The following is an 11,706-nucleotide window of genomic DNA, read 5'->3' as shown; positions in this document are numbered from 1 at the left end:
ACCAACCCAACAACTCTCTAGCTACCTATTCTTTGATTTGTTCTCTTAAGTCTTCTCATTAGCTTACAAAGTTCATCCATCAGAAACCTCTCTTTCCCTCTCTCATCTCATGGAAAGAAACAACAGTATCGTACTTCCCCCAAGCTATGGAAAGATGATCACAATTCTCAGCATCGATGGTGGCGGCATAAGAGGGCTTATCCCCGCAACCATCCTCAATTTCCTCGAATCCGAACTTCAGGTATTATAGTCTTCTTTTTTTAGGTTTAGTGGCACTTCTCTTCAGTTTGTTCCAAGAGGTCTTAAATTCGAATCTCTTTTCCCCACATTTATATTAATGTCTTTGATGTGTTGCAGAAGCTTGACGGTGAAGATGCAAGAATTGCCGACTACTTTGATGTGGTTGCAGGAACAAGCACAGGTGGTCTTGTGACGGCCATGCTCACAACCCCAAATAAGGATAACCGCCCACTCTTTTCTGCAAAAGATATTAGCGACTTTTACATGACTCACTGCCCTAAAATCTTCCCCCAAAAGAAGTACGTACTAATCCATAATTAATAAAGATGTGGATATATATATATATATATATATTTCACAGTATAAATAACTTTTGCTTCAATATTTTGGACGACAGGTTTCCTTTGTTTCGTTATACTAGAAAGATCATCAAAGCTCTGGCAGGACCAAAATACGATGGCAAGTATCTACATGGCTTGATTAGGCAAAAACTGGGAGACAAAAAGATGCACCAAACATTGACTAATGTTGTCATTCCCACATTTGACATCAAGAATCTCCAGCCCACTGTCTTCTCTAGCTTTAGGGTACTTCATCACTTCTTCATCATGTCTAATTATAAATAATTAAGAAAATTACCTATATAATAATCTAACATGTTCTCTATTTGGTTGACCAGGTAAGGCATAACCCATGCTATGATGCCTTGCTCTCTGACGTATGCATTGGAACCTCAGCAGCACCAACTTTTCTCCCAGCTCATTATTTTGAAACCAAGGACGAATTTGGACAAACTAGAGAATTTAACCTCATAGATGGTGGCATGGCTGCAAATAATCCGGTGCGTATTATAATTAAATGATCCATTAATATTAGTATTAATGTATTAATAATACTCTCTTATCATGTTATCAGACTGTTAATTTGAACCATTTTGAATGTGAAGTTCAGATTTGTTGTCTAACAATGCAACATATACAAACGAGTAATTAAATAGTATGGAAAGAGAATATTTTACTATATATATATGTAAGGTTCATTTACAGTAAACTTGATGTTAAACACTTTTGCTTGCCCTTGCAGACTTTACTTGCTGTTTGTGAAGTAACAAACCAAATAAAGAAGGCGAATCCGGACTTCTTTCCTGTGAAACCAGTGGACTATGGACGATTTCTGGTGATATCATTAGGAACTGGCACATCAAAAGCTGAACTGAAATACAATGCACATACTGCAGCCAAATGGGGCCTCTTGAACTGGTTAACCAGCGGTGGCACCACCCCAATCATCAATGTGTTCAGTCAAGCAAGTGCCGATATGGTTGATCTTCACCTTTCTGGAGTTTTCCAATCCCTCCACTCAGAGGATTACTATCTTCGAATTCAGGTACTCTTTAATGAAAAAGAAAAACATCTTATTTAAGGATGGTAATCTAATTTCTTATGATAATTAGATTAGGGTTACATATTTATATTGACTTGTATGTGTACGCAGGATGACACGCTTCATGGGACGGTGTCTTCTGTGGATGTAGCCACAAAGAAGAACTTGGCCCGTCTTGTCACAGTTGGAGAAGGCCTATTGAAAGAACGAGTTTCCAGGGTTAATTTGGACAGTGGCAGGTTTGAGGCTTCTAATAATGAGACGAATGAAGAGGCTCTTAGAAGGTATATATATATATCACACACTTATATAAATCCACATGCATAATAAATATATAGACATAGTAATTAATTAATGGAAAGGTTTAACTTTAACTTAATTATAATTTGCAGGGTTGCAAAACTACTCTCTGAGGAGAAGCGTCTTCGCCAAGAAACGTTGAATAATGGGCTTGCTTAAAGCTCCTACCTTATGATCGATCCAAGTATATAAACAACTCTTGATTCTTTCATTTAGAATCGTTTGGAAAATTGTAAATTATAATAAATTGTTGTAAGGTCAAGTGTATGGGGGCAAAATGATCCCATCATACCTTGATCCCTTCTTTTAATATTGTGTGTGTTTGAATAAATCCCAGGCGGGATATGAATGTAAATAGATGTATACATATACATTCTTTCTTTCAAATTCTTTTGGTTGTGGGAACATCAATAAAAATATTTTATTTTGTTATTATTGTTGTTATCTCTACACCATCCTTAATCGTTTAAAGTATATAAATAAAGGTATAAAGAGTTTGTAATTCAAGTGGTTAAGAATAGTTATCCACAACTGCCAAAGTTCATACTCGAATCTTCCTTGCCCGTTTTTTTTTTTGTTCGAAAAATCTTTCCTCCCCATCAGGGACGGATCTACAGAGGAGCAAGGGTGGTCAAGTGACCCCTGCAACCTCTGAAATCTGCCATAGAAGGGGAGAAAATTGACCCCTGCAAGCTGTTTGATGAAAGTCCCCAAAGAACTTTGGTCTCTGCTTCTCCAGCGCGCAGCTCTTCTCCAGCGCGCAGCGCTGCTTGCGCACTCTTTTTTTTTTTTCCTCCTCAACTTCAAAACGACGTCGTTCAACTAATGGATTTTTTTAATAAAAAAAACCTGACCAAAACGACGTCGTTTTGGCTCAGGTTTTTTTTTTAAAAAAAAAACTGGGCGCATACTCTGTTTAACAGAGACAACCCGATACCTCCCCTCCCCATTTCAGTTTCAGCTCCATTTTTCCTAATGTCAAACCCTAAATCCCCAAACCCCTTATCATATTGAACCAATCTTCACCCAATCCAACGAAGGGCTTCTCTAATCCACCCATCCGGCACCGGCGACGACGACACCCTCAAAGTGGCAGCAACAAAGCAAAAAAATCAGCCCCAACTTCAATTTGATTTCAAAGGTGGATTTGTCAAGAGGTTCTTCATAAATTTAGAAATTCTAAAGGAAAGAAGGGTTTCATTGCTTGGAAAATTGACTTCTCCAAAGCCTATGACAGACTTCATTGGGATTTCATGTATGATGTGTTATGGGAAATTAGGATTAGAGGTAAATTACTTGTTCTTATCATGCAGTGTATTAAGTCTGTCAGATACCAAGCCATTCTTAGTGGTGAGCTTACTGAAAGATTCTCTCCTACTGCTGGGATCAGACAAGGTGACCCCCCTATCCCCCTACATCTTTGTTCTGTGCATGGAAAAACTTTCCCATATTATCAATGATCATGTTTCCTCTGGAACTTGGAAGTCTGTTAAGGTTGCCAGAAATGGTCCTGCTATAACTCACCTCTTCTTTGCTGATGATCTTATTTTATTTGGGGAAGCCTCTATACACCAAGCTAAGCTTATGAAGCATTGTTTGGATTTATTTTGTGGTGCCTCGGGTCGGCAAGTTAATTTTGATAAATCCAGAATTTGTTGCTCTCCTAATACTAATTCTGGGATTGCTTTTGCTAATTTTTGTGGGTCTCCCCTTACTGATTGTCTTGGAAATTATCTTGGTGTTCCCTTGATCCAGTCTAGAATTACCAAGGATACTTACTTGGGATTGTTGACAAAGTGCAGCGTAGATTGGCTTCTTGGAAGAGTCACACATTATCTATGGCAGGTAGATTAACTTACTTGCATGCTGTTACTTCAGCTATTCCAATTTATACTATGCAAACTGTTGATATTCCCATATCTACTTGCAACCAGCTTGATAAGCTTAACAGGGATTTTTTGTGGGGTTATACTGGTGATAAAACTAAAATTCACCTTGTTAATTGGGACACTGTTTGTCAGCCTAAGAGCTTTGGTGGTCTAGGCATAAAAAAGACCCATTGTATGAACCAGGCTTTACTTGCCAAGTCTGGTTGGAAAATTGTCCAAAAGGATCAGGGTCTTTAGTCTCAAGTTCTTAATGGAAAGCATCTAAAAGATCAAAGTTTGCTTGCTGCCCCAAATCTCAAATTCCTTAATTGCTCTAGTACTTGGAGAGGTATTCTATTCGGTTCTCAAATTGTCTCTAAAGGGCTTAAATGGAGAGTTGGTAATGGTGACAATATCTTGTTTTGGAAAGATAATTGGGTAGGTTGTGGGCCTCTTGAGAACTTCGCCACCATTTCCCTTTCTAATGACTTGCTTGAGTGGACTATGAGTGATTTCCTCACCGAGCAAGGGTGGAACACCAATTGGCTTCTGGGTTGTCTCCCTTTGGATGTGGTGTAGAAAATTCATTGCATTTGTGGGAGCAAATTTCCTCCCACGAGAATATTCGCCTAAAGATTTCTTCGTCTTCTTCGCACTTCTCTCTCCCTGCAAAACAAATCGGAGTAAAAGGACCACACCTGGGGGGTGTTGGCCAAAGGCCCTCCGATGCCTAAGTTAGGATAAGTGTTTCAAGGAAAACCGGGTGGCCGGAGCCGTGTGTGGAGGCCGGAGCCTTGTGTGTGAGAGAGAGAAAGAAGATGGTGGCTATGGTTTGTGAGGGATAATTTCTGCAGAGTTTCAGTAGGAATTTAGACATACCTTAACCCTTGTGTGTAGCTAGGTATTTATAGGGGCCTCGGAGGCTAGGGTTTCAGAGGAATAATTTCGTAGAAGGAAAGGAATTATTCCTCCCTGATTAGGTGAGATTTGATTAATTAGGGATTTGATTTATTTGATTTAAATCAAATCCCTAATTAGGGTAGGAATCAAATCAATCCCCATTTTAATTAGGTAATTGCCAATTTAATTGGGTAACTCCCAATTAAATTGAGTAACTCCCAATTATGTCAAATAATCCCCAAATGGAAGGAATTATTTGACCTAGGGTGATTTAATTCGGTTCCCACAGTATTCATGTAGGTTTTAATCATAGTGAGGTGGACTCTTGTATTTGGCAGCTTACCTCCAATGGTGAACGGTTACATGATCCTTAATTTGTAACTTAGTTAAGAGATTAGGGGTTCGGGATTTGACTTCCTCGAACAATGTTAAAGGCAAATTAAGCACTTAAGACCTTATTTTTAGGATATTTGAACTTTCCCTTCACTTTTCTTTAACCTTGTATTCAGGATTTCGTCTGGGCAATGGATATTGCTTTTCTATGTCAGATCGTTTAAGTTTTCATTTTGGGAATTTTTTTTTTATAAAAAAAAAGGCTTTTGCTTAGGTAATTTTCTCTCCAAGTGTTGTGTCTTTGTTGAATTTAGATATTTGCTCGTTTTCTTATTAAGTTACTTTTAATTTGAGCCATGCATTACAAATTCAATATAGTTGTTATTGGCATTCAAAAAAAATATATATATATTTCTGTTATACTTTTTTAACCCATGCTTTCAATTTTTTCGATGACTTTTTCCGATGCAAGTTATATGCCATAGCAAATAATAACTATTTATGAAAGCGGTTAATTGCAATTGGAAATGAAAATTTACTTCCGACAATAAAAATTATTTGTCGGAAATCGACAACTAGTTTTGACAAGCAAAACATGTCGTTGGTAAAATGCAATTATTTCTAACCGCACATAATTGCCCTCGGAAATATAGACTCATTATCGAGAAGACATATTTTCAAAAACCGCCCTTCAGAAATAACCATGACAATTCCGACGGCCACGCGTTTTGTCGGTAATATAGCTGGCGCCAAGGCTTCCCACCTAAAAACAATGTATTTCCGACATCCATAGAGACTTTTTCCAAGGGTACATTAATAGTCGGAAATAAAATGTATCATATTGACATATTTCCGACGACCGACGTTTTTAGTCGAAAAAATGACCTTTTGCGACGATATTTAGGGGCCATCGAATAAAGTTTGTCGCAAAAGACCTTTTTTTTTTTTGTTTTTGGGTAGTGATCATAAGGGATTCTACGGGTGGATGGATTAAGGGTTTTGTCACAAATTTGGGGTGTGGTAAAATCCATGAAGCTGAATTATGGGGTGTTTTCAGAGATTTACTCCTTACGTGGAATGAAGGTATTCGAAAAATTAAAGTGGAGTGTGACTCTTTTACTGTTGTCTCTTTAATTAAGGGAGAGACTAGGCCTAGTCACCCTCTCTCTAGCCTCATCCATAGCTGCAAAGACATGCTATTGCGTGACTGGGAGTGTTCCATTTCTCATATTTATAGAGAACAAAACATTGCTGTTGACCATATGGCACATATTGGTCAAAGTTCCAATTTGGGTTATCATGTTGTTGATCTTCCCCCTCCTTCTATTGTAAGCCTCTTGGCAAATGACTCTATTAGGATGACAACTGCTAGGCTTGTCCCAATGTAGTTTTTTTTTTTTTTTGTTTGGGCTTCGCCCTCCTTGTAATCGAAAAAATAAATAAAAATAAAGAAGGTTTAAAAGACTACTTGAGTAGTGTTCATAAATTTATAAAAATAATAAATAAATAAAAACCTACATGAGGAGATCAAGGAGGGTGAAATTGGAATTACATGTATATATATGAGTTAAGTTTTAGGTTAACATCAAAAGCTCGTATTTAGGGAATGATGATTTGACTATCAATAACAAAACAAGTTATACTAATTGTTGATAGAAATTAAGCTATTAATGTTGAAACAAATTGTTTATGCGAAAAAGTGGTTCAGCACTCTTGAGCTCAACTTAGAGATATTTGGGCCTTCAGAATCCTTTGGGCCTCGGTAGAGCGCGTGATCTGCGAAAAAGAAAGACGCTCGGTAAGGCCTAGGGCACCGGTGTGGTATCGGCCGAAGGCTCTCTGAAGCTTAAGTAAGTTCGAGTTTAGTAAATTAAACTGACAGATCAATAGGCTTGTATGCCATTAGTTCTGATTACCTATATTTTGGGACGGTTGTCCTCTTTTATAGACCTTGGGAGGTGTGCATATTGTTTAGAATTTCGATGTGGGACTGTGGATATCGATTGTGAGCATGCCACGTGTAATGAAAAAGGGAGTTGCCCTAGTCGGTGGATCGGTAGGTTAGGTGCCGAAGGCAACCATGACCAGGCTCGATTTTGTCAACGTGTCTTGTTCTTATTGGCTGTTCATTTTGGTATAAACACAAATAATTATTTTGAAAGTTTTGTTAGCCTAAGTTATAACCCAGAACAATCTAGGGCAAGGATGAGGTGGCATTGTCTTCTTCATCAAGCTGAGGTAGGATGATCATTTCTTCATGAATTAATCTCTTCGCTTGATCGGTGCTTTTTCTGGAGTTTAATATTATTAAGTGGTAAAATATGGCGGCATGACAGAAACAGAAAGTTTATGTAAAATCCCACGAGCAGTGGCGTTGCCAGGAATTTATGTGTTGGGGGGCCAATATATAAACCAAACAAGACATTAAAAAATTTCACTTTTTCAACCTTAACAATGTTTGGAAAAATTAAAGGCAGAAAATAATTGTTTATTCAATTAGGTATCAAAATAACACTCGTCGTTCTTTCATATCTCGAAAACCATCTATGATTGAGTCAGTGCTAAACTTTTCTGCAATTTCCCTTTCGATGTACATAATCAAAGAGTCTGTGAGAAATTCATCTTCCATCTTGTTACGAAGCCTAGTTTTTACTATACGCATAGCAGAAAATGATCGCTTTGCAGTTGCTGTAGAAACAGGAAGAGTAAGCACAAGCACAACCACTCTATAAACAAGTGGATATGTAGTTGATCTTCTAGTCGTTACCATCCATTGAGATAGATCAGAAATTGTTGACAAGTTTTTGAACTCTGGAAGTCTAACGACGTCACTCTCAAAATGTTGAAGTTGTCTTCTCAAACCTATCTTCTCATGATCTTCAAAGTCTTGCGGATAGAACTTATCTACCAATTGACAAATATCATCAATTCTATAATTTGCAGGGTTGCAAAACTACTCTCTGAGGAGAAGCGTCTTCGCCAAGAAACGTTGAATAATGGGCTTGCTTAAAGCTCCCGCTGACAAGGATTAAAATATCGACTGTGCAGATAATATCGGGCCTCCAATTTACGGATATTTCGGGGGATATATCATTATCGTTTTAGGTATCGGGAAAAAATCAACAAAAATGATAGATATAGGCATTGAAACACATAATTTTAGTGTAAAACTTTCATAGATGTTATGTAAATTATCAATGAATATATTGAACAAATAAAACTCAAAATTTACTAATAATAAGATAAACATATGATGAAATATAAGTGGTATGTAATGCGCGTTAATGAAAAGTTTGAAAATAAAATGTTGATTAGAATGAATAAACCATGCATAAATCCATAGTTTGCTTAAACATTGGATTACAATTTAGATAAGTGTCCATCCACAAATATGAAGAGCTCCTATGAGGTTCAAACAATGAGGAACAAGTATCTAGATTCATATAATAGTCATACCAAGTCATGTAACCCGAGCAGTTTGTAAGCCATGTTTGAACATGGTGCACATAGGCCTCTCTTGAGCTCCCTACTATCCTCCCATATATGGGATAGTTAGGATTAACCCAACTAGTAGGTCCATAATCTGTTTCATCATCTTGAGCTCCATAACTAGTTACACTATAATCAGACATGACATACTGTATCCATCATAAGATTCATTTGAGTTAGTACTAGGTCTAGTTCCTATGCTCATATATCAAAAATTGATCGTTATGTCCTCTTCAGATGGATTGGAGGTATGTGGGCAGTGGACTGTGCATAGATTCTTCATATTAATAAATATAGGGTTCTGGGCAAGGATTAGCTATTTTTGGGTTTCAATTTGCTTCAATTGCCTTCAAAACTTCTAAATTTTTTTTGGATTCTGTTATGGATATCGGGAAATATCGGGGATATCGGCAAAATATCGGGGATATCGCACTTATCGGGGATATATCGTCGATATAGGGGAAGATATGGCCTTACCCCCCAATATCGGTGTCGACAGTTGAAAATACCTATATATCGGCAAATATATCAGTGTATCGGCCGATATTTCAATCCTTGCCCACTGATATATATATATTACCCTGATCGATCCAAGTATATAAACAACTATTGATTATTTCATTTAGAATCGTTTGGAAAATTGTAAATTATAATAAATTGTTGTAAGGTCAAGTGTATGGGGGCAAAATGATCCCATCATACCTTGATCCCTTCTTTTAATATTGTGTGTGTTTGAATAAATCCCAGGCGGGATATGAATGTAAATAGATGTATACATATACATTCTTTCTTTCAAATTCTTTAATTTGGTTGTGGGAACATCAATAAAAATATTTTATTTTGTTATTATATATTGTTGTTATCTCTACACCATCCTTAATCGTTTAAAGTATACTAGCCTCTCCGCACACGCTTTCACGCCTGCGGGAGGCTTTTTTAAAAAAAAATTTAAATTTTAGAATTAAAAAAGATAATGGGTAGTTGTGTTCCATAAAAATAGGATTCATTATCTGATTTTTCTTTTAATTTTAATTTTTTAAATATGAAAAAGTGTGAATTTATCATATTATCCTCATTTAATTAATAATTTCAATTCTTAATGTTTGCATTAACCAAGGGCATTTTATGGTATTTTGAATGTTTCACCATTCTCCGTATTTTGCTTTATATATATAGATAAATAAAGGTATAAAGAGTTTGTAATTCAAGTGGTTAAGAATAGTTATCCATACAACCGCCAATGTCCTGTATTCGAATCTTCCCTACCTGTTAATTTTTTTCCTGTTTGAAAAATCTTCCCTCCTCATTATCTTTTGTATAAAAAAATAATATAAAAAAAAGGAGTTGTAAGATGGTTAGAAGAGTCTACAAATGATAAATTTACCTTGTGTTGAATGATAAAGGGTTTGGACTTGGGATGGGAATTTTCTTAGTCAAAGTCCTGTGCACGGTAGTTCCGGCGCAGTAATCTTGGTCCAATTAACTCAACACAAAGTTATCGAAACAAAATTGTTCACATATTTTTAAAAGTTTTTCGAATAATTAATAAAGAAGGTTTAGCCTGTCTACCATTATTCGTAGAAAGAAGGAACAAACTGGAAGGCCTTACTAATGCTCAAGGTACGTGGACTAATGATAAAAAAGAAATGGAAAATATCATTGTTGATTATTTCAAGACTCTTTTTGCTGTTCAAACAATGAGGTACTCTAATGCTGATCTCCCCCAGCTTTTTCCTAGATTAGAGACTTTTGAGTTGGGTAATCTCAATTGTGATATTAATCCTCAAATCAAGTTCTTAATGGAAAGCATCTAAAAGATCAAAGTTTGCTTGCTGCCCCAAATCTCAAATTCCTTAATTGCTCTAGTACTTGGAGAGGTATTCTATTCGGTTCTCAAATTGTCTCTAAAGGGCTTAAATGGAGAGTTGGTAATGGTGACAATATCTTGTTTTGGAAAGATAATTGGGTAGGTTGTGGGCCTCTTGAGAACTTCGCCACCATTTCCCTTTCTGATGACTTGCTTGAGTGGACTGTGAGTGATTTCCTCACCGAGCAAGGGTGGAACACCAATTGGCTTCTGGGTTGTCTCCCTTTGGATGTGGTGCAGAAAATTCATTGTATTCATGTAGGTTTTAATCATAGTGAGGTGGACTCTTGTATTTGGCAGCTTACCTCCAATGGTGAATTTTCAGTGAAAACGGCTTATCACTCTTTGTTTACTGAGGAGACTAATCATACTTGAAATTGGGATATTATTTGGAAGCTGCATGTTCCTCCTAAAATAAAAACCTTTGTTTGGCTGCTGTTTCAAGGTAAGCTCCTAACTAATGTCCAACGTGTTAGAAGGAACTTAGCTTCCAATCCTAATTGCCCTTGTTGCAACTTTTCCATGGAGTCTTTGGACCATCTTTTTCGCAGGTGTAGTCATGCGGCTAGAATGTGGAATTCCATTCCTAATCAAATTGCTCACTCTTTCTCTATGGATTTTAAGGACTGGCTTTTCATCAATATTAAGGCTAGTTTCAGCTGCATGCAAGGTATCTCTTGGTCCTCTCTATTCTTGGCCTCCCTGTGGTTTTGTTGGAAATGGCGATGTAAGAAAGTGTTTGATGACAACTTTACTCCTCCTCATTGGCCCCACATTCCAATCATTCAGTTTACTAGGGAGTGGCTGGTGGCTAACCGCTCCAGGAATTCTAAGGCCTCCAAACAAATTCTTAAGTTACATTGGTCTCCTCCTTGTGCTGGCTGTTTTAAAATTAATGTGGATGGCAGTTGTATGGGTGAGATGGGATCTATTAGTGCTGGAGGCATCCACTACAAAAAAAAACCTTTTTTGAAAAGGCAAAACGATGTCGGAAATACCAGTTTTTTGTCGGAAAAACGTTATTCCGAGAGTAGATGGCCGTCGGACGGCGTCGGAAAAGCGATCATCGAAAAAGGTACATTTTCGACGAGCCATCAGAAAAGTTTTTTTTTTCGACCAGCGATGTGTGTTGTAAATATTATGACGTCGTCGAAAACTAATTTGGCAAACAATGATAATTTAGTATTTCCGATATACCAACATTGTCGGAAAATAATTCGAAGTTAGTCGGAACTATTTCTTATACGACGAGCTTTTGTTGTTTCCGACCAAACTTTTCTGACAACAAATCTTGTTTGAAATACTATTTCCGAGGACTAAATTTAT

At 37.0% G+C, this 11,706-nt stretch overlaps 2 protein-coding genes across 2 annotated transcripts; both read left to right on the top strand.

Annotated features, from left to right (window-relative positions):
• Window positions 1-18: 18 nt before the first annotated feature.
• LOC110772898 (patatin-like protein 2) lies at window positions 19-2,310 on the top strand. Its single transcript, XM_021977385.2, has 7 exons — window positions 19-241; window positions 358-539; window positions 638-827; window positions 920-1,081; window positions 1,324-1,626; window positions 1,735-1,907; window positions 2,016-2,310. Exons 1-7 carry the CDS (start codon window positions 110-112, stop codon window positions 2,080-2,082), a joined length of 1,209 nt encoding a protein of 402 aa, XP_021833077.1. The 5' UTR covers window positions 19-109; the 3' UTR covers window positions 2,083-2,310.
• Window positions 2,311-3,354: 1,044 nt separating this feature from the next.
• Window positions 3,355-4,049, top strand: LOC148297985 (uncharacterized). The gene is made up of 2 exons (XM_088249264.1): window positions 3,355-3,768; window positions 3,858-4,049. Exons 1-2 carry the CDS (start codon window positions 3,355-3,357, stop codon window positions 4,047-4,049), a joined length of 606 nt encoding a protein of 201 aa, XP_088105390.1.
• The last annotated feature ends 7,657 nt before the right edge of the window (window positions 4,050-11,706 follow it).

The sequence above is a fragment of the Prunus avium genome, chromosome 1 (genome assembly GCF_965620075.1).
Source record: "Prunus avium chromosome 1, drPruAviu1.hap1.1, whole genome shotgun sequence".
NCBI lineage: Eukaryota > Viridiplantae > Streptophyta > Magnoliopsida > Rosales > Rosaceae > Prunus > Prunus avium.
Note: the sequence above shows the minus strand (reverse complement) of the source record. Positions and strands in the feature narration are given on the sequence as shown.

Coding starts and splice junctions, on each gene's coding strand:
- LOC148297985 (XM_088249264.1), top strand. CDS start 3,355: ATGGAAAAACTTTCCCATATTATCAATGATCATGTTTCCTCTGGAACT. Junction 3,769..3,857: donor TCACACATTATCTATGGCAG/GTAGATTAACTT, acceptor ACTTGCAACCAG/CTTGATAAGCTTAACAGGGA.
- LOC110772898 (XM_021977385.2), top strand. CDS start 110: ATGGAAAGAAACAACAGTATCGTACTTCCCCCAAGCTATGGAAAGATG. Junction 540..637: donor AAAATCTTCCCCCAAAAGAA/GTACGTACTAAT, acceptor TTTGGACGACAG/GTTTCCTTTGTTTCGTTATA. Junction 1,908..2,015: donor AATGAAGAGGCTCTTAGAAG/GTATATATATAT, acceptor TATAATTTGCAG/GGTTGCAAAACTACTCTCTG.